We start from the raw sequence: 22,197 nt of genomic DNA, 5'->3' as shown, positions 1-22,197 counted from the left end.
ACATCACAACTTTTGATATGATGGCCTGGCACCTCAGAGGGAAGTTTCACTGCTGTCCTGGAGAAACCTCAAGAGTCTTCATTACAGATAGCCAGGCTCTCACGTTCCAAGCAAGCCGAGTTGAAAGGGAAACGGGCCAATTCACTGTCTTCTTTTACGGAAAATGCTCTGCCCGTATCCTACCATTTTTGAATTTAAAAGTGAACGAGGAAGCATGAGACCCTTTCTAGGAGTATTCAGCCAGGATGTGGTCATCTCTATGTCCCACCTCTTTCCCTCCCAATTACTCATCAGGAAGTTTCAAGAGCCCAAGGCTGTTTTGCCAGTAGAGCCCAAAATAAATGGCGATATCTCTTCTCCACCTCACTTGGGCAGCGGAATAAATTTTTCTAGAAGCCTTTTTGCAGACATTTTATTTAGTCAAGCTGGCACAATTTTAAAACTTTCAACACCCATTCAGTGTCGAGGAGATAGGATTGATAGTCTCTGTTGCACCCAACTAAGTCAGAAGTGCTTCTCGCCTTGATAGCTAGGAATTTTTTAGATACCTCATCTCTCTCTGCCCAGCCACTTTCCTGGGGACTTCCCCACTTCCTTCTCCCTTGTTCCCTTTTGCTGCTAAAGAGGTGTTGTCACCTCTCCCCACGTGCCTCCAACAAACCCCACCCTCACAGAATAAGGACAAGGTATTACCGTATTTTTCACACTATAAGACGCACTTTTCCCCTCCCAAAAAGGGAGTCTTATGTGTGCGTCTTATGGAGCAAATGCAGGCGGGAGGCTCTGCTCAGCGCTCCCTTTAAAGAGCCGTGTGGAGCGTGTGTGCAGCTCTTGGGGGCTTTTCCCCGAGGAGGGAGAAGGGCCCCCAAGAGCCGCACACACACTCCACACGCTCTTTAAAGGGAGCACGGCTCTTGGGGGAGCAGTCTCTCCCGGGCAGAGGATGAAGGCTCCCATTGTTGGGGAGAGGCTGTGCGTGGCTAAGCAAGAATCCCGCTGGCTGTCCTGGCTTCTGGGATTCAGAATGCCGCCCCCCCCACCCGTTTTCCTCTTCCAAAAACTAGGTGTGTCTTATGGTCTGGTGCGTCTTATAGAGCGAAAAATACGGTACATTCCCCCTCAAGCCCGTCATCTGACCAACTCTATCCCCCACCTCCCGCAGCTTCTTCCATATTCAAGGGGAGACTTGAGTAGTATTTACACCCATTCTTCTTTTGTCAATGTATATGCTATCAACAGGGCGGCTGGGACAATAACATGAACAAATGGTGTGTGTGTGTTTGTTTTGGTCCATGCTCTTCTTTCCGCAGACAGCGGGAGCTTACCTGTAATTGAACTGGACACAGTCACCACCGAAGACTTCCTGGATGTGATCACTCACACGAAGCCCTCTGCTAAGAACTTGAGCCAAAAATACACTGAGTGGCAAAAAGAATTTGAGTCCGTCTGAATTCCACCCCCCGGCAAGTCAAGATTACAACCATCTAGAATCCAACGAATTTCTGGGAGCCAGAGACTGAATGCTTAACATTAATACAGATATTATTTTTCCTTTCTAAGAAAAACGGAACAATCCATTCTCAAAGGTACACACTAATTTTTATTTTAAGAACTGAGAGGGGCTTGCTGGTTGTTTGCTGTTGAGCCTCTCCCCTCTCCTGCCTTTACTAATATGCAACAGAAAATATTTTTGCACTGTATTTTATGCCTGAAATCCAATTAATTGTAATATCCTCTTACATCCGCCACCAGACATACACACCTCCCTGCTGACACTTGGGATCCACCACACACTGACACCACAAGTATTTTGCTGCTGGCGCTTCCCACTTCAGAAGAACAAGAACAATATTTGTAATACCAGAAGAGGTGGTGGTTAGTTGGGCAGGACTTGCAACGATGAAGAATAAACTACTGGTCCTCTTTGAGGGATGCATTCTGGGATCCCATTCATCGCTTGCCTGAGTTTATTGAGAATCTAAGGTAGACGTTTCAAAGATTATTTTCCCGTAAGTGAAGGGATCACTTGTGTCTCGGGGCCAAACATGACGCAGCCTTAGAGCTGGATAACCTCCCAACAGTTTTTGAACATTGCAGCTGTGGGAGACGCAGCAGTGAGGAGGGGTGCTTAACCCTGTCCTGCAGGCTGCTTTCCTATGAAAGTTGACAAGTTGCTCTCGCAAAAGGTGTTTCCTGCTTGGCAGGGGGTTGGACTCGATGGCCATTGTGGTCTCTTCCAACTCTATGATTCTATGATTCCTCGGAAGAGGATACCAGGGCCATGGATTTGGCCTTACTGGGAAACTCAGAGGCTTCCCCTATTCATGTCTCTCTCCTTTACATCATATGATCTTCTAAAGCTAGACATAGGGCCTTCGTGTCAAATTGCCCCTAGGCTGTGGAACCACTAAACTGATGCGACTGGAACTGCTTTTAATTTGGGATTTTAAATTGTTGTAACCTTCCCTGGGGACCTGCTGATGAAGGGTGGGTAATAACAACGGCAGCAGCAAATCTATGGATGATAACTAGGGCTGGGCAATATCTGGCTTTCAACATCGTGATATATCAACCAGCTAAATGTTGCAATATACCAGTACAGCGGTACCTCCGGTTATGAACTTAATCCGTTCCGGAGGTCCGTTTGTAACTGGAAACCCCTCGTAACACGAGGCACGCTTTTGCCAATGGTGCCTCCCGCTGCTGCTGCTGCTGCGCCGCCGGAGCGCGACTTCCGCTCGCATCCTGGGGCAAAGTTCGCAACAAGGGCATCTACTTCCAGGTTAGCGGAGCACATAACCCAAAGCATTCGTAAGGGGGATGGTACGTAACACGAGGTACCGCTGTACATCATGATGTCTGTAATAAGGATGGAGCAATGTAGAGGCATCGGCTGGCTACATGGAACACTGCTTCTGCTGTTGAATCTGGAGTTCCCCACAGCCACGTTAAAGGGAAGAACCAAAACAAAAGGGAGTCACTCCACTTGTTTTGTACATTTAATCTGTTTTGGCAGGTCAATGCCAGCATTGCCGACATGCTGTGTTTCACAGCACCTGACTCTCCCTGTCCCAGAATAAAGCATTGTTATGTTTCTGGGGATAAGTCTGTGTTATAATAATAATAATAATAATAATAATAATAATAATAATAAATATTTATACCCTGCCCATCTGGTTGGGTTTCCCCAGCCGCTGTGGGTGCTCCCAACCGAATGTTAAAAACATAATACAGCATTAAACATTAAAAACTTCCCTAAACAGGGCTGCCTTCAGGTGTCTTTTAAAAGTCAGATAGTTGCTTATTGCCTTGACATCTGATGGGAGGGCGTTCCACAGGGCAGGCGCCACTACCAAGAAGGCCCTCTGCCTGGTTCCCTGTAACCTCAGTTCCTTGGAGCTGGACCTCAGTGTCCGGGCTGAACAATGGGTGTTCTGACCTTATAGTTCTGATGATGGGGGTTCTGACCTTATAGTTCTGGCTATAAAAGAAGATAACGCAGGACTCTATCTCAGTCTTTCAAACTGGGACCACAGTGTTTTTAATAAGCAAACTAAAGTTAGCTTTGAGTACAGCTGCAGTCCTGTGCACTGTTAATCGGAAGTAAGCTCCATGGAACTTGGACTAACTTCTGGGTAAATGTGCGTAAGATTGGCATGCACATCCCACGGCAAACAGTGGGATTTGTCAGTTCTAACTAACTAGTTAATTTCAATGGAATCTGGGTTGTAGTCCTAACCCTATTTGCCTGTGTGCAAGTCTCACTGGATTTGGGCCAGTGGTTTTTTTAAGACGATTGTTTTAGGTTTTGCTGTTACCATATTTATAGCTCACTCGGTCTCATCAGGGCAGCATTTCCCATTTAAGAAACAACAGTTAGGGTTGGATCCTGCCAGAGTGAAGGAAAGATTTACACATGCGCTTAACGCTGCTGCTTGAAATCGGCAGCAATGGAGCAGCACTTAACTTTGCCTAAACGGTTGTGTTTTGTTGTATCTTTTGTTATTTGAATCTCTGATCAGCGTTCCTAATCTTGTTTCCACTCAGCTACGGCCTCCATTACAGTCCTGGTGTCTTTTCCATCCAAAAGAGATTGTAGCTGTAGCTCATTAAGAAACCTGCTCTTTCAGTAAAGCCGCTGCTACAATTACAGTCTAATAATTTAACACTCAGGAGCACCATAAAGTAAACAAAAAGGGCTTCATTCTTAGTTTTGCAAATGGTCCAGAAAAGCCATTTACTGCCATCACAAAAGTTAGCTCATTTTGGTGCTGTTAGCATGTGCGGGAAGGATGGGACTTGCTTCAAATTGCAATTTCATTTTACAGCTGTACTAACAAAACCCCATAAAAAGTGGGGAATTTGTCCCCATGGTTTCCCTAGGATTTTCCCTCTCTGTAAGGAAATGGGTGGGGGACTCCCCCAACCCAATGAAACCTTGCAACTGTCAAATTAATAGGCCCCCATTGAAGTATAACATCAGAAATTCATGGTCTATAGAAGCCATTATGGACCAGATCTCTGTTTCCAAGCCATTCCTGTTAATAACCCTGCCTAATTAAAACATCTGTAAAGCCCTGGTAGTTCTAATTTGTGCGTAAAAATTGAAAAACAACCCTGGCCTCTATTAATGGGCTGGCAGAAGTTCAGCCATGAATATGATTATGAATGGTAGGAGTGCTTTAAATTAAGAATCGCTAATTAAGATGCAGCCCGGCTGTAGTTAATTGGACCAGGAGGAAGAAAGTAGCTAGCCATGGTAAGTAACCTAAACAAAAATCCCTTGATATTTTGCAATTTAGACTTCCAGTAAATGATAGCTTGTGGTACCGTTTGCCATGTCGCTTTTAAAAAAAACACCACACACGTTACCATGAAGTGGTTTAAATGTGATTGGTGATGTTGGGATTGATCAAAAACTTTGTTTAGGTGAACGGCAAACCTTGGCTGCTTTTGGACTCTGGCAAGCAAGCAAACTCAGTTATTGACCAGCACTTTACTGTTGACACGCACACTTATCACCCAGAGCTCAGGAACAACACCTGAGAATTCCCCTGTTCATGGCATCAGTGCGGGAAGGAGGGTGGAACAGGAAGGGAAGAGAGAGGCCAGTCCACTCATGCCTCACTGTTTTTTAACAAGGCTTGGGCTTAGCGTTTATCTCCTTTTCCGTTCAAATGTCATGCCGCAGGAATAACTGAGCTATGCATTCTGCAAAAGTGCAGATGGTGCCGCACTAGACAGCAGACAAGGGGGGGCATCTATTTGAGCTCCCCCTGCCATGAAAAGAACAAGAAAACTGGCGTGCCAGGCAGGGTGAAGGCTAGGCTATGACTCTTCTCTGTGATTCCTATGCACAGGAGGCTACCCTTCTGGGGAGATCATTCAAATGTGATCGCTTGGTGCGGTCCAGCAAGGGCTCCCCCAAGCAAGTGTGCTTGGGCTCTGCTGAGGATCCCGCCGGATGTTTCAGCCTTTGGCACATGATGGCGATGTGCAACTCTTGCAGGCTTCTTCATAGGAGATGTCGGAGGATGTGGTCTACAGCATGGGGAAAGCTCTCGCAAGTTAAGTACGGAGGAGGAGTAATTTTGCCTTCATCCCCCTCTCGGTATTTCCCTGTAACAAAAGCAGAGAGAAAACGCTCTGTCTCTGGCATAACACATTCCCGACATCTATGCGTTATAACCGTTCCCAACTATGCCCACTCTGTTGGAAAAACGCCCGGGAAGGGTGCCACCTTCCAAGACACCGGGGCCTCTCTCCGGTGGTCACTCTCTGGCTGGAAATTGCCCTCAGTCCAGAGAGACCGGTAATAACTGACCCCTCCATCCTGAGAGGAGCACACTCGTCTTCTGGTATCCCATCACAGAAGAAAGAGACAGTCAGTAGTCTACACACTACTTTATTTACAGACTGTACACTAAGCTTTCATCCGACATGTCTGCTCTCCTGAGCAGCAAGCATAGAAGTACGACTCGACACTCACTTCGCTCAGAAGCGAAAGTAACTCTCCAGTTACTGAGAACAGAGACTTCCTGTCTCACGCTCCCAGACATCACATGATGTCAACAACCATTGTGCTGCTCCTCACAGCTGGTGAGATATAAAAATCCCAACACACTCAACCTCTTTGCTCTGCAGAACTGGTGGTGTTACAGGTGCCGTGATACTTGCTCTGCACTTGTAAGGAGTCTGTCTTTTCTTGTGGCAGCACACACTTCGGAACTACTTGACTATTGAAATCAGGCAGGCCCCTTTTTTTCCAGCACCTTCTAAAAACAGTTTAGACAAGCCTGCCCAGATATGTAGAATGTTGCCATATGTCTTAATCTGATTTTTAGCTTAATTGTAGATTTTAATTACCGCATTTTTCGCTCCATAAGACACACCCGACCATAAGACGCACCTAGTTTTTAGAGGAGGAAAACAAGAAACAAGAAAGCAATGCAAAGCCTCCAGAACGAAGAGGGAGGAGTGCTCCCGCTATACTCAAGAGACTTTGCGTGGCTATCCCTGAAGCCAAAAGGGCAAGAGGGATCGGTGCTCTCCTGGCTTCAGCGATAGCTGCGCAGCCTGCATTCGCTCCATAAGACGCACACAAATTTCCCCTTACATTTTAGGAGGGAAAAGTGCGTCTTAAAGAGCGAAAAATACAGTATTTGTATGAACGTTTTAAATGGTTCTTTTAACTTTTCTTTTTTTGGGGGGGGGATCTAACAACTTTGAGGTGTCTGGTGGTATATAAATCTTGTGAAATAAACAAGTAGCCCATGACATGGATAATAACAAGATAACCTATGACATGCTTAGCACCTACCAAAGATGAGTGTCTACATCTCCCCATTTAAAACTGTTACCTTTCTGCAACAGGCTAGATCCTGCACACACATGCATCCCTCTAGCCTCCACCCAGACAAGCAAGAGGCACGATGAGATGGTGCTTACCCGTCTTCACCAGTATCCCCAGCATCCCAGCATTCTGGGCGCCTCCCACGTCATCCCTGCAGTCCTGCCAAGGCAGAGGGGAACAAAAATGTTAGGCCTGCTTGGTTCCCGGACACTCCGCGAGAGGCTCCATCTTGAAGGCGAGTTAACATGCTCAGGCACTCACGTCGCCAATCATGACGGCTTCCTCTGGCCTGCAGCCGGTACCACGCAAGGCTTCCAGGAAGAACGTCCGCTCAGGCTTCCCCACCACGGTGGCCTCCACGTCGGCTGCGTATTCCAGCCCCGTGACGAAAGGTCCAGGGCCGAGAGCGAGCCCGTCTTTCCTCTTGTAATACCTGGCTTTGTGTATAGCTATGAGGGGAGCGCCATCGAGGATCAGTCTTGAGAAAGGAAGGGGTGGGAGGAATATAAGAATGTAAGTGGAGCCTCCTAGATCAGGCCAACGGCCCAACCACCAAAACACAAACACTGAAAACAAACCGTGAAACCCCGCAGGCGGCTGATACATTGGGTATACATAATCAATAATATATTCAAATCAACCATGTGTACAATTCTATATACCTTAACATTCCTCCCTCCACAAGGTTTATTTAACTTTTAACGTTTTAATTGCCCCAAATTGTTCAAACCAGCCCAAATAATTCAATATCTTCTCAAACGAATCCTCCTCCTCCTCACTGACCTTAAACCCTTTCATTTTATCTATCTTCACAGTTAGATATTCTAAGATTATAATATTTGTCAATTTTTCCCTACATTGGTTCACCCCTAGCTCTTCTGCATTTTTCCAATTACTCGCTATAACCTGTCTGGCTGCAATTACCATCAATTTTACCCATTTACATTCCTCTTTTGTTTCTAACTCAGTGCTACTCGGGCTAATAAGAACCATTAATTTAGATATTTCCACCTTCCTACCCACAATTCCCGATATTTCTATACATACAGAATTCTGTTTCCAGAATTCATTAACTAACGGATGACGAGAACCTGCTCGCCATCAGTAATAATCAGTCTCACACAAAGATGGGTTGAAGAAATCTGATTGCCTCAGGAGCTGCTGCAGCCAAACATTTATTGTGTGTAGCCAAAAAGATACAAATACCAAGAAGCAACTTTTCCCTCAGCCGGCAGATAAGGACAATGCCATGCCATCACACCAGGCCACGTAGTCGATCAGGCTATGCTACGTGGACCAATCATCGGGACAGCATGAGCTGTCCACGCGTTGTTCATGCTCCAAGCGATGCCTTTTGCTATGAAATCACCTTGCAATAATAAACTTTCGCCCATGCTCTTATGTACAAACAACCATTTCCCCACAAACGGACAATCCGGGATGCCCTGTCATTTGAGAAGGGCAGGAAAAGTTCTTGCCACCTGGTCTGAGAGAGCACTTGGCAAAGTCCACTCTCTGGGCCTCTTCTCTTTATATTATTTATTAGCAAAAATGCCCCGGGAGGGTGTGTTGACTGGGGAAAGCCCTCAGGGACTGGTGAAGAGTTCTAAGCCTCAGGTTTCCCCATCAATGCCACAACAGATAGCAAAGTCCTTCTCTACTTGGAAGGACAGCAGTGTGACTCATGGTGCTCTGAAAGCCCCTGGAGACGCAGGAATTCCACCTGGTATCACCAAGCCCCATTGTCGCCCTCCCAGTAATAAAAAGAACCCTTGGGACAGTATTGTCATAAAGTTATCTGGAGGTGTGCTATGTGACAGGTAGAAACTGAGATTGTGCCAAATGTTAATTGCCTGTTGGGGACTAAAGGAAGTCGTTTCTTATAAAGAAACTCTTTGTCACGTTTTTCCAACTTACCGAAATGCTTTGTTCATCGTTTGGTAATTGAAGTGGTCAGGTGCAAGCCCTATCACCACAGCATTTGGCTCGCTTGTATCGATCCCTGGAAAAAAAAGAGGACAGCCAAATAGCTCGCCTTACGTTGACTTAGTCTGCACCCTGGAAATGATCTCTTTCAGCTTCTGCCTTCTAGAAGAAGGTAAAGGTAAAGGGACCCCTGACCATTAGGTCCAGTCGTAACCGACTGCTCATCTCGCTTTACTCATCTCACTTTACTGGCCGAGGGAGCCGGCGTACAGCTTCCGGGTCATGTGGCCAGCATGACTAAGCCGCTTCTGGCAAACGAGAGCAGCGCATGGAAACGCTGTTTACCTTCCTGCCGGAACAGTACCTATTTATCTACTTGCACTTTGATGTGCTTTTGAACTGCTAGGTTGGCAGGAGCAGGGACCGAGCAATGGGAGCTCACCCCGTCGTGGGGATTCGAACTGCCGACCTTCTGATCGGCAAGTCCTAGGCTCTGTGGTTTAACCCACAGGTTATAAAGACTAGGACTAGCCACCTGAGAAACAGTTTCTACCCAAATGCAATTCTGGTTTTAAACGCAATATAAGGAGTCTCTATAGGAGTATACTGTATTTTAAAATGGGGTTTCAGAGTTTTTAGCGGTTTTTGAATGTCTTATGTAGATTTTTCAATTTCACTGTTCTGTATGGGACAATGACAATAACGATATCGTATCGTTACTGATACAATTGCCTTGGCGTGAAATCTTCAGGTGGCAGAAGAGAAAGGGACCCAAGGCCACTGTGCTGATTCTGCTGAACTTTTCTGCTAGAACTTTTCGCCTCTTTGCCACTGCTGTCTCTGAACTTTTTCCACTGAAGTTGGGCATTATAAGAACTTTGCAGCTTTAAGAACTGGTTGCCCGAGCTTCCTCCTCCCTCCTCCCTTTTGTGTCATGTGCTGCAGTTTGCAGACCTGAGGGCAGGGGCTGTTATGGATCTGCAAGCCTCTTTGGCTGAATAGCAGAGGGACAATGCCTTCAATGGACAAGCGTTAGAGATGGCAGCTGTTCAAACTGGGCATAGGGAACATGAGTGGCATCCAATTAACTTGTTCCATCAGCAGGATGGTTTCTGTTTGTGGAATGCCCCCACCTCCAGCTGCACACCTCTTAAATTTGATTTTTTTTTTGGGGGGGGGCTGCCCCAATCCTCTGTAGCAGATGTGGGGAGGGTGCAGGACACATAAAAGGGGAGCAGAGGGAAAGTTCTATTGTAGAAGCTAACGGAAGGAGGGCATCGGTTGCTGTTCGGATGGCCCCACAATACCCTCTCCAACATTATTACAAAACAAAAACGCAGAAACTGAAAAGCAAGCTGGTGTGGATTTCGCTTGCAACTTTCTCTGGGAGCATCTGGGTCCATTAACCAAAGAATGGATTACACTCATCCATCTGCGAGCAATCTTATATGAAGATTATCCAAGAATAATTCCATAGTAGTTACTAACAGGAGCTTAAACATCTTTCAGCGTACTTAAACTACTGAAAACCGGAGTTTAAAAAAACGCAACCACTAGATATGGAGGGAAGAGCAAGGCAGAAAACCCGCAGAAGTGTGCATCAGAGCTGACCGAAAGCACGGAGGGGAGGGACTTTTGGGGGGGTTGGGCAAGGGCCACATTCTACCTTGGCCAGCTTTCTGGGGGCCGCCTGCTGGTAGAAGGCAGGGCCAATGCAAAAGGAAGTGTACCCAATTTGTGCTCTGACACACACTCATGTTCTGCCCAGGAATGAGTCTGGGAGGGGAAGCATGTAAGCATTTTGTAAGCCTAATTGCCAGGAGTGGAGGGGTGAATGTGATCTTTGTGAATATTGCAGCTGGGCAAGATTAACACTTCCCTCCTTAGCTGCACCCTCCATCCCCCTGTGCAGCAAATTAAGCTTGCAGCAGGATATGTCCCTTTAATTGGCACCCAAAGGATTGAATGGGGTCACAGGGGGAGGAGCTATGAGCCTATCTGCCAAAACAGGTGCCACAGCTGAAAGCAGATGCATAAGAAACCCCACAGATCTGGAACTTCAGATGGAGTCGAGCTATTGCGTTGCCAAGCTATGAAGTCCAAATTAAGCTTTAGACAGGCAGCAAAAGCAGGAGGAGAAAAAGAAGAAGAAACCCTCAATTAAGTTTTAAATAAAGCAAACAAACAATATAAGCCATTTTGTCATGGACATAGAGGGTTTATGGGTCGTACGGATTTCACTGAACGATGCAAACGGTCCATTAAGCGATCAGAATATAGTATACGTGTTTTCTGTGCTCTACTTTAATTAAAGTCTGCAGTATAGAAAGCTAATTCTGCTCGAGTCTTGTAATGGTCTGCTGCAATTCCTAAAGCGACTGTGCATCTCTCGCAGGACACACAGAAGACTCTCCCAGTGAAACGAGGGCTTCTCTGGGCAAGTCCGTGCGGTTCCTGGCAATCGACACACAACCACTCGGGGAATGTCATGGACTGGCTGGATGCAGAGGAGGCACCAGCCGGGGAACCTCCAGGGGAAGAAGGCTCAGAGCCTGGGTTGTGGTGGTGGAACGGCGATGGATAGTCAGGGGGAGAAGAGGGAGAAGGCTGGGAGGAGGAGGTGGCAGAAGCTGAAGAAGTGACAGCAGGGGTCAGTAAACTTTTTTAGCAGAGGGCCAGTCCATTGTCCCTCAGACCTTGTGGGGGCTGGACTATATTTTGAAAAAAAATAATGAACAAATTCCTATGCCCCACAAATAACCCAGAGATGCATTTTAAATACAATGGGATCCGTTCCGGAGGCCCGTTCGCAACACGAAAAGCCCGCAACCTGAGGCACCGTATCTGCACAGGTGCACAGTGCGATTTGGTGCTTGTGCGCATGCGCGAAGCGTGATTTAGTGCTTGTGCGCATGTGCGAGGGGCAAAACCTTGAAGTAACCCTTTCCGGTACTTCCAGGTCGCTGCAGGACACAACCTGAAATGTAACATGAAGCAAACGTAACATGAGGTATGACTGTAAAAGGACACATTCTACTCATGTAAAAACATGTTGATTCCCAGACCGTACGCAGGCCAGACTTAGAAGGTGACTGAGCCAGATCCGGCCCCCGGGCCTTAGTTTGCCTACCCATGAGTGACAGGGTTTAGTGAGCAGGAAGCAGCTGTGGCAGAGAGCAGTTCAGAATCAGAGGCAGGAGCAAAGGCAGGAGAGGATGGGGCCCAAGATGCAGATATCGGTCTGGCTGCTGAAGACATCAGGGAGTCTCCCCTTCCTGCTGCAGTGAGCTCCCTTCCCCCTGGTCTCCTGGAACCCTCAGAGAAATAAAACAGGCAGAGCTGAGGTAGTTGTGCACAGACACAGCCTGAGACTATGTGGGAAAGATCCTGGAGAGGAGGAGTCCTAGGGGCAAAGGCAGGGACCTTCAGTCCTCGCACAAGTTTCATCAGGATGAGGCCTCCTAGAAAGGGTTGCTGAGACCACTAGGCTTGAGCCCTGGTTTATTTCCTTGAATAAAGAGCTAAGTTCACTGGCCTCAGTCAATAGATCCTACTGATCACGTATCAAGGATGAGGGCTGCTATTCAGTCCGAGGCCCGCATTTCATTCTGGGAAACATTTCGGGGGCCACATGCCAGGCGTGGGCGGGGCTAGAGACAAAAGTGGATGGAGCAACAAATGTATAAACTTTACCTTTATCCAACAGGATCACAATCACACCATTCAGTGGATGCATTATAATGCCACTTTAAGTTTGCCAGTGTTAAGGGTGCTGACCTCACAGAGCTACGATACCCAGGTCCCTTAGCAAACTACAGTTCCCAGCAAATTGGCGCCAGGACACCATACCTTTGAAATCGTGCAGTGCGTTGTCTTCGACGAGCAGCAGGGGCCTGACTTGCTTCTGCTCCAAAAGATTTCTAGCTGCCGTCAGAGACGTGAAGATCTCGTCTTCCTTGATGTCGAACTCGAGTTTCCTCAGCCTCTCCAGCAAATCTTGCTTGCACTCCTTTGTTGTATTGGTCACAAACCGGATGGAAACCGGAGCACTGCGCAGCCTTGACCCGTGAAAAACAGGGTAAGCAGTTTAGGACGCCGCCGTTTTCAGAAACCACGGCAAAAACATGTTTTTGTTCTCGCATTCATGGAACAGCTTCATCAGAAGATAACATGAGCACATTATCACAAGCAGGGCTGCCAAGCGGAAGTGCTAAGAAGATCACTCCTGGATCTTTGGAGTTTAACAGAAAGAGAAATCCCACCTGAGACCAATCCCTATGGCTTTTGATCACTCAAGCTTGAATCCAATGTCCAAGTGTAATGGAGGGTGGGGCAGGAGGGAAAGTTTGGTTTCACACATATGACATTCTAATGTTGTAAGGTGCATGCCAGGGACTGGCAAGACACTGCAGTGTGCACCAGGAAAAGTGAGGGCTGGATTCTGGTTCGGGAGAGGGAGGCAGTGGTTTATGGGGAACTTTGCCAACCAGGAAGCAAGAGTCGGAGGCTGGTAGATGGGGCGCAGGATGGGTAGGAAGAAGAGGCAGGTCAGGCTGGGTGCTTCCCCACTCTCTCCTGCACCACTGTCTCCCAGAACCAGGAAGGGACTGAAAAGGGAAGAGCAGAGGCAGCTTGCATGCAGAGGCATAGTCCCCAGCATGCGTGCATGCAGCCCTACGGGGGAAGGCACATGAACTGGTGGAGGAGGAGTGGTCCCCTGCTGCTGCAACTGCTCTATAGGGTGCAGACCTGGGGATAGCTGCCTAGACATAAGACCAGGAATTACTGTGTGGTGTAGTGGTTAAGAGTGGTGGACTCATAATCTGGTGAACCGGGTTCGCTTCCCCGCTCCTCCACATGCAGCTGCTGGGTGACCTTGGGCTAGTCACACCTCTCTGAAGTCTCTCAGCCTCACTCACCTCACAGAGTGTTTGTTGTGGCGGAGGAAGGGAAAGGAGATTGTTAGCTGCTTTGAGACTACTCAGGGTAGTGAAATCAGCCCTGAGCGCTCATTGAAGGACAGATCCTAAAGCTTAGGCTCCAATACTTTGCCCACCTCATGAGAAGAGAAGACTCCTTGGAAAAGACCCTGATGTTGGAAAAGACCTTTTCCTTGCCCAATAAGCAGCCTTTGTGAAAACGGCCTTTTTACACGTTTGTTTTCTGTTCTTTTTGGGGTGCCTGGAAGGGATAACTTGCCTTTTAAGAGCTTCCTGGGCCCCTGGAACAGCCGAGTCTTCAATATGAAGCGTTCCACTGAGATCCACCAGGACTGCCTTTAGCGCACGCCGAGCTGCCATCCTTCACGCTGCCAGGAGAGGGAAGGAAGATTAAACAACCAAAGAGTTAGATAACAATGGACAATTAAAAAGGCACTCTGTTATCTGTTCCATTTGTGCCAAGCCTAGTAATGTTTAGAGAGCATTACCCAGCGTGTTCAACGAGCCCCTTTGGACAGGGAAGTAAGAGGCAACATTAAAAATATATATACATAATTGATAGAACAAGCATTTTTTCCCATTCGCTGCCCACACAGCAACCACCTTTTTCAACTTTTAAATTCCACATGCATACTCGCACCAGAGAGAAACAGCATGTCCAGCTTGGATTTAAAAGTACAGGCTATATTATCTCAAGTCTTTTGAGTTTTTATATTTTTACCTGCTGCATGGAACAGAGGTGCGGTGCCAACCGCAGCAGCGCGACACAATTAAAAAGCAATTAGGTGCGTGCCCCCCCCTTCATTGGAAGAATTTTGCAAAGCATTCCAAGCCGAATATTGTTCTGTTTCCATAGGTGGAGCGTCGGATGCACAGATGGGGAAGGGAGAGCCACGCGATGCGACAGGACCAGCAATAGGGCCCAAGAGTCCAATCTGAACACAGCAGGTGTTGGACAGAAGGCTGTCCGTATCTTGCTTCAGGGAATGCAAAGTGCCCATATTAGGAACTGTCCCCAAAGCACTGGAAATCGGGGGAGAGAGGTGCCTTTTATTGGTGCAACTGAGGGGCTGTTTCACATGGGTGCATCATGCTCAATGTGGATGTTTCACACTTTAGAATGTAAGCAGAGAGTGCTGGATCAGGCCAATGGGCCATCTATAATAACAATAACAACAATAATAATTATTATTTATTATTTATACCCCGCCCATCTGCCTGAGTTTCCCCAGCCACTCTGGGCGGCTCCCAATCAAGTGTTAAAAACAGTACAGCGTTAAATATTAAAAACTTCCCTGAACATCTAGTCCAGCATCCTGTTATCACAAGCAAACTCCGGCCCTCCAGATGTTTGGGACCACAGTTCTCATCATCCCTGACCACTGGTCCTCTTAGCTAGGGATGATGGGAATTGTAGTCCCAAACATCTAGAGTGGCCAGCCCAATGCTTCTGGGAAACCAGCAAGCAGAACATAAGAGCCCTCTCCGCTCCTGTGGTTTGCGGTAGCTGCTATTCAGAAGCATTGCTTCCTCCAGAAGTGGAGACCAAGCACAGCGATCATGGCTAGTAGCCATTGATAGACTTCTCCTTAAGGAACCACTTCCATGTAGCAAAACCTACAATATAATGATGCAACCCATCACTTGAGCCTGCTGGCTATTTCTTAATCTCAGGGTTGTGAGTTTGAGCCCTACGTTGAGCAAAAGGTTAGACCAGATCAGGCATAGGCAAACTCCGGCCCTCCAGATGTTGGGGACTACAATTCCCATCATCCCTAGCTAACAGGACTAGTGGTCAGGGGTGATGGGAATTGTAGTACCAAACATCTGGAGGGCCAGTTTGCGCCTATGCCTGGACTAGATGAACCTTGTGTTCCCTTGCCTATTCTCTATTCGTTCGGACACTTCTAACGAGATCGTAAGCGCATTTTGCACGGTGGTTCCTGAGACGAAGGAACAGGCTCACATCAGTGTCTGGATACAACCGTTTTGAATCAAGATGGCAGACTGAACCTTTCAAAACCGCACCCATTTTTCGGTTTCTTGCAAATTGCTAAGCTGCAGTAGGTGTGAAGCTGCTAGTCATTTATGCATATTTATGGCCCTACCCATGGGACGCGGGTGGTGCTGTGGGTTAAACCACAGAGCCTAGGACTTGCTGATCAGAAGGTTGACAGTTTGAATCCCTGCGATGGGGTGAGATCCCGTTGCTCGGTCCCTGCTCCTGCCCACCTAGCAGTTTGAAAGCCTGTCAAAGTGCAAGTAGATAAATAGGTACCGCTCCAGCGGGAAGGTAAACAGTGTTTCCAGGCGCTGCTCTAAGTCGCTAGATGCGGCTTAGTCATGCTGGCCACATGACCCAGAAGCTGTACGACGGCTCCCTCGGCCAGTAAAGCGAGATGAGCGCCACAACCCCAGAGTCGGCCACGACTGGACCTAATGGTCAGGGGTCCCTTTAGCTTATGGCCCTACCCTAAACATGTGGCTCTAGGAGCTCAAAACAAGAAGTAAACTATGTGTAACATACTCATTACTGGACCAAAAATTAAACTGAATCAACAGCAGTCAGAAATGGCAACGGACTGGGGAGGTGGGGGGAATATTCTGATCTCATCCTCCACTCGCAAAGGCCTCTGGGAAAAGGGCACAACTCGGAAGGGAGGTCATTCCACAACATGGGGGCCACCGTAGAGAAGGACTGCTACCCAGCAAACTAGGCAGGATCCTGATGGTGATAAAGGAGCTGAGAATCGTCGGGTGCTCTGCTACGTGGTGGAAATGATCAGAGGCTCTAACCCAATACAGTGGTACCTCAGGTTACATACGCTTCAGGTTACATACGCTTCAGGTTACAGACTCCGCTAACTCAGAAGTAGTGCTTCAGGTTAAGAACTTTGCTTCAGGATGAGAACAGAAATCGTGCTCCGGCGGCACCATTAGCAGGAGGCCCCATTAGCTAAAGTGGTGCTTCAGGTTAAGAACAGTTTCAGGTTAAGAACAGACCTCCAGAACGAATTAAGTACTTAACCTGAGGTACTACTGTACAAGCTGTCGATAATGGCACCTCTAGGGAAAAAAATATTTGGCTTCCTCTTACAGCTGCATGCAGGAGAGCAGTATTAGAATGAAGAAGCTGCTCTTTAGGGCAAATGACAGAACGGTTCCTCTAATCCCATGGGAATCAATGAGGTTCCTCTGGTATTACATTATATTACACTTTTGTTCCGTCGTTCCTTCCAAGAGTAAGTGCAGATGGTGGTGTCTTATCCTCACGCCAAGGTCATCTAGAAAGCTTTATGGCCAATACCCTAACTACTACACCAGACTGCTCCCCCCCCCTCTCAACAGCCAAAAGGAACAAGCTTTGGAATTTCTTTTTCCAGACTGCAAACTCCGTGACCAGTATGAACTAGCCTTCGGGAATTTTAAACATTTATCAGCACTTTCCTATCAAGCAGTTTTGAGATCACCAGGTGCCATCGCAGGTTTTTATCTAATCAGAAAAGAAGAGCACTCCTCTTTCCCAGAGATAAAGCCAGCCACTAAAAGGTGTTTCAAGGTACATACCTGCAGAGTCTGCTTTTTATCACCTGCAAAAGAACTCTTTTTATCGAAGAAATATAAACTTATCTACAGGTGGACCAAAGATACACTTCTGCTGTAAAAAAAGAAAAGAAAAGCTGATTAAGTTCAAGGATTATACATAGAATCACAGAATTGTAGAGTTAGAAAGGATCCTGAGGATCATCTAGTCCAGCGCCCTTGCAATGCAGGAGCATCCATGACAGATGTCAAGGTTTTGACGTTTAAAACCCTTTGTGGCTTAGAGCCCTCGTATTTATAGGACCGCCTCTCCTGGTATGCCCCACAGAGGACCTTAAGGTCCATGAATAATCATAGAGGTCCCAGGCCCTAAGGAAGTCAGATTATCCTCCGCCAGGGCCAGGACCTTCTCAGTGCTCACTCCGACCAGGTGGAATGCTCTGCTCCATGAGACCAGGGCCCTGCAGGATTTAACTTCCTTCCGCAAGGTCTGTAAGACAGAGCTATTCTGCCTGTCTTTCAATTTGACCTTAGCCTGATCTTTCATTCCCCTTCTTTCCCTCCCTCTCCCCTTTTTATGAAGATTACCCGCTCTGGGATCCCACAGCTAATTCTCCCCTGGTCTCCTCGCTGGCCCAAATAGGACTAATTTAACCAGCTAGCCCTGGTGATCATCTAATGTTTATTGGATGGATTTCCCCCCTAAATTGATTTTTGAATTCTGAATTTATTGTTATTCACGTTTTATGCTGTATTTTATGCTGTTTTTTGTTGCATCAATTAAGTGTTTTAAATTTGTTGTTAGCCGCCCTGAGCCCGGTTTTCTGAACCGGGAAGGGCTGGGTATAAATAAAAATTATTATTGTTATTGTTATTATTATGTCCACGCAACCTCTGCTTAAAAACATCCAGTGAAGGGGAGTCCACCACCTTCTGAGGAAGTCCAGACCACTGTCAAGCAGCTGCCAGAATAAATTAGAATTTCTTTTTAGTGTCATTGGCTTGTCATGGGAGTAAGGTCAGAGGTTTCAGTCTTACAAATGTCATACTTCAGAATCCGCTCCTTGTTGCAGAAGTGTCTCACCAACCCACAATCCGGATAAAGTCAAGGCTGTGAGTGACTGGTTCCACCCCAACACCACCCACCCACCTACACAAAACAGCCCAAACTCTGCAGTGAAAGAACCTATGTTTTGCACCAGGCTGATCACAGAAGAATTGATGCTTTTGAATTATGGTGCTGGAGGAGACTCTTGAGAGTCCCATGGACTGCAAGAAGATCAAACCTATCCATTCTGAAGGAAATCAGCCCTGAGTGCTCACTGGAAGGACAGATCGTGAAGCTGAGACTCCAATACAGTGGTGCCCCACAAGACGAACGCCTCGCAAGATGGAAAACCCGCTAGACTAAAGGGTTTTCCGTTTTGGAGGCGCTTCGCAAAACGAATTTCCCTATGGGCTTGCTTCTCAAGACGAAAATGTCTTGCGAGTTCCTGCGGGTTTCCCCCCCCTTTCCCCCCCTTTTCCCAAGCCGCTAAGCCGCTTATCAGCTGATCGCTAAAAGCCGCTAAACCACTAATAGCGCTAATCCGCTAAGCCGTCAATGGGCTTGCTTCGCATGACGAAAAAACCGCTATACAAAGAGCCTCACGGAACGGATTAATTTCGTCTTGCGAGGCACCACTGTACTTTGGCCACCTCATGAGAAGAGAAGACTCCCTGGAAAAGACCCTGATGTCGGGAAAGATGGAGGGCACAAGGAGAAGGGGGCGACAGAGGACGAGATGGTTGGACAGTGTTTTCGAAGCTACCAGCATGGGTTTGACCAAACTGCGGGAGGCAGTGGAAGACAGAAGTGCCTGGTGTGCTCTGCTCCATGGGGTCACAAAGAGTCGGACATGACTAAACGACAACAACAACTCTGTAGCAAATAAGGAAAATTGGTGTGACATGGGCATCCTTAGCGACTGACAAGAGGCAATTCTACACACCAATGCAGAGAAAAAGCGGAAAATGCCCTGTTGTGTATTGAGTCAAAGGATTTTATATCTGTATTATTATTGTCTGTATTTGCATTAGGGTAAAGTAATTAGGGGACGCAGGTGGCGCTGTGGGTTAAAGCCTCAGCGCCTAGGACTTGCCGATCGAAAGGTCGGCGGTTCGAATCTCTGCGGCGGGGTGCGCTCCCGCTGCTCGGTCCCAGCGCCTGCCAACCTAGCAGTTCGAAAGCACCTCCGGGTGCAAGTAGATAAATAGGGACCGCTTACCAGCGGGAAGGTAAACGGCGTTTCCGTGTGCGGCTCTGGCTCTGGCTCTGGCCAGAGCAGCGATGTCACGCTGGCCACGTGACCCGGAAGTGTCTCCGGACAGCGCTGGCCCCTGGCCTCTTAAGTGAGATGGGCGCACAACCCCAGAGTCTGTCAAGACTGGCCCGTACGGGCAGGGGTACCTTTACCTTTTAAAGTAACTGCCTTTTGGTTCCAGAGGGTACAGCTACTATTGGTTCATTTAAGCTGCTGTATTTGGATCCTCTGTCTTATTGGTTTCCTCCAAAAGGCAGGACTGTGATTGCCTGTTATTGTTCCCTCCAAAATGTATCCCTTCTAGCTAGTTCCCTGTCCCTATAAATGTAGCTCTCCCCTCCTCAGGCCCCAGTCTTGTTGCTTTAATAAAGAAGTGTTACTAGAGAACAGTCTCCAGCATATTATGTCAAGAGAGCTGAAATCACAAAGCCCACGTCACAGCATGCCCCACTCCCAGCACAGCTTGGAAGGAGAAGCCAGAACAGCGACTCTTCCAGAGATATAGTAGGCAGCCTCCTCTAGGCTCACACGAGACTTTAATTCAAGGTGATTTAGCAGTGTTTCCCAACCTTGTGCCTGCAGCTGTTTTTGAACTACAACTCCCATCATCCCTGACTAGCAAGACCAGTGGCAAGGGATGATGGGAATTGTAGTCCAAAAACAGCTGGAGGCACAAGGTTGGAAAACACTGATTTAGGGCATTATTGTCCACCAGCTCACCCCCCACCTTCAGGAGAAAAGCGCTCCTCACCTGGCGTGCCTCACACCCACGTCTCAAGGTGAGGAAATCAGCGAGAGAAGAGGGGAATTTACCAACGTTTTCACGCCCCCTCCCTCTCTCATGAGATGGACCTGTCCTTCCAGCTAAGAGGACCGCATCGCGGGTTGGTCCATTGCCAGCCGAGAGGGTGAGTTTCTGTCCTCCTCCTTTTGCTGCACAGTTGGTACCGCCCTCGCCCTTAGTCGCCACGGGAGTTGGGCCGTACCATGGCGACAAACGGGGAGGGGGGGCTCACAACTCCCTCCCACTGTTCGAATGCCCTGACGCTAGAGCGACGCGGCTCAGCCGCAGGAGGTGGAGGAGGGCGGGGCTTGTAAAGCGGAAGCTCTCTCTGCGTAAGGACCCAGGCAGGCCCCGGCAGGTGGCTAAAACGAACGCCTGCGGGCCCTTGTTTCGTTTCAGTTCCGCACCCCCCCCCAACATATTTCCCTGAAAAACACAGTTAATGTCTCCCCACTAGATGCTCCCGCTTTTAACATTTCTGTCCGATTTTGACATTAGCAAACAGGCACTCCGATAGTCACCTTTTGCTCTCTCTCTCTCTTTTTTTGCGCTATCTTGCAAGCGGATGGGACAGAGCCAGTCTGCTGAAACTGGCTTAACGTAATGAACTTGGGAGACTCCAGCATGTCAGAAAGCACTGGATCGGGGCGGCGAAAGATAAAGGACCAAGCAGCAAATGAGGATGAAGGCTATAGCCACCTTTCTAGTTCAGTAGAAAATGCGCTCCTGTTGAACTTCTGCCCGTCTTTGCGGCAATCCAAATTTCCCGAAGGGGAAAGTGGGATGCTGCACTTTTAACACTCGCAGAGAGACTAGCCAGAACGTATAAAGGATACAGAAAGCCTGTGCTCTCTTGTATTGGATCACCCTAACACCCAGGAGCAGTTCACCTTCGGCAGTACAAGAGAAGTAAGTGGGAATTAAGGTTCACTTGTTGAAATCTGCTTATCATCCAGCTGCTAAAAGCACAGCACTGTGTAGGTGCGTGGAGCAAACGCCAGTGCCCAAAGCTTTACTGCAGAGAGCAAATGTGAGTGGCTTTCAAAGTTTACCTCCTCCCCCAAACAGTATTTCCAAAAGCTGCATACTTACAAGCAAGAGATGCCTTCTCACAAACTAAACTTTTTATTTATTTCTGAAAAAGTACCATGGTCCAGGATCTATACTCAAAACAAGGATTCTTTACAAAATAGGCAGGTGCTCCTAAGAAGCTCCTATTGATGTAATATGGATAAATATTTAATGAAGGGTGTGTGCACAAGATTCAGCGCATAGATTGAGTCCATACACCTCAACTATCACTATTGGTTATTTTAGTAATACGGATACACAACTTGTTTTTATATTCGTGGCATGCTATTCATCAGTAGAAAGGTTGCCATCAGTCTTGTCTTACAATGTTATTTTGGCATGTATTTGAGCAGTTATGAGCTGTTATCGGGCTATTTCCAAGTGTGTAAAGCTGGGCTAGGACTCCCATCCCAGCTTTGTTTCAGCGCTCCACCCACTTTTAGCCCCAGCCACCCACTTTCAGTCCTGAAAGATTACCCAAGGGCAGCCCCTGACAGAAAGAGGTTATCCACATCTGGTCTTTAGGATTGCTGACATAGACCAATTTAAGAGGAAATGTGATGATTTGTGCAGCTTCTTGTGCAGCAGAAATAGCTCTTTCTTGTGTCCTGCCGTCTTCCATAAGGGAGAATTGTTTCTGACTGTCATCTGCCTTCAACTTTCCCCAATGTGGAAAGCTGTGCCGTTTATATTGCACAACTCAATTTCATTTTTCAGACTTACTATGGTGTTCCAAAGCAGCTCACATCACAAAAAGAGAAAGACAACAGCCCATAT

At 47.5% G+C, this 22,197-nt stretch overlaps 2 protein-coding genes across 5 annotated transcripts in view; one reads left to right on the top strand and one right to left on the bottom strand.

Annotated features, from left to right (window-relative positions):
- KATNAL2 (katanin catalytic subunit A1 like 2) overlaps positions 1–3,096 on the top strand; it is a 39,633-nt gene extending 36,537 nt beyond the window's left edge. For both annotated transcript variants that reach the window (XM_079994923.1, XM_079994922.1), the window contains one exon: positions 1,311–3,096. In XM_079994923.1, the coding sequence (XP_079851049.1) occupies positions 1,311–1,450 (140 nt within the window). In that variant the 3' untranslated portion in view covers positions 1,451–3,096. The remainder of the gene's footprint in view (positions 1–1,310) is intronic.
- Positions 3,097–4,181: 1,085 nt separating this feature from the next.
- Positions 4,182–20,650, bottom strand: HDHD2 (haloacid dehalogenase like hydrolase domain containing 2). Of its 3 annotated transcripts, none has more exons than XM_079995111.1 (8): positions 20,317–20,649; positions 17,287–17,377; positions 13,979–14,087; positions 12,629–12,837; positions 8,771–8,855; positions 7,115–7,331; positions 6,949–7,012; positions 4,182–5,619 (listed from the first exon to the last, which is right to left on the bottom strand). In XM_079995111.1, the coding sequence occupies exons 3-8, from the start codon at positions 14,077–14,079 to the stop codon at positions 5,516–5,518; spliced, it is 780 nt and encodes a 259-aa protein (XP_079851237.1). In that variant the 5' UTR covers positions 14,080–14,087; positions 17,287–17,377; positions 20,317–20,649; the 3' UTR covers positions 4,182–5,515. The 3 variants fall into 3 exon arrangements, with proteins under 3 accessions (XP_079851237.1, XP_079851238.1, XP_079851239.1); XM_079995112.1 differs by having other exon boundaries at positions 17,287–17,374; XM_079995113.1 differs by lacking the exon at positions 17,287–17,377 and having other exon boundaries at positions 20,317–20,650.
- Between the last annotated feature and the right edge of the window lie 1,547 nt (positions 20,651–22,197).

The sequence above is a fragment of the Podarcis cretensis genome (assembly GCF_951804945.1).
Source record: "Podarcis cretensis genome assembly, chromosome: 11".
In the NCBI taxonomy this organism is placed as follows: domain Eukaryota; kingdom Metazoa; phylum Chordata; class Lepidosauria; order Squamata; family Lacertidae; genus Podarcis; species Podarcis cretensis.
The sequence above is the reverse complement of the archived record's forward strand: the minus strand, read 5'-3'. Positions and strand labels throughout refer to the sequence as shown.

Coding starts and splice junctions, on each gene's coding strand:
- HDHD2 (XM_079995113.1), bottom strand. CDS start 14,079: ATGGCAGCTCGGCGTGCGCTAAAGGCAGTCCTGGTGGATCTCAGTGGA. Junction 8,856..12,628: donor CGCACTGCACGATTTCAAAG/GTATGGTGTCCT, acceptor TTTTTTTTCCAG/GGATCGATACAAGCGAGCCA. Junction 7,332..8,770: donor ACGATGAACAAAGCATTTCG/GTAAGTTGGAAA, acceptor TCCTTTCTCAAG/ACTGATCCTCGATGGCGCTC.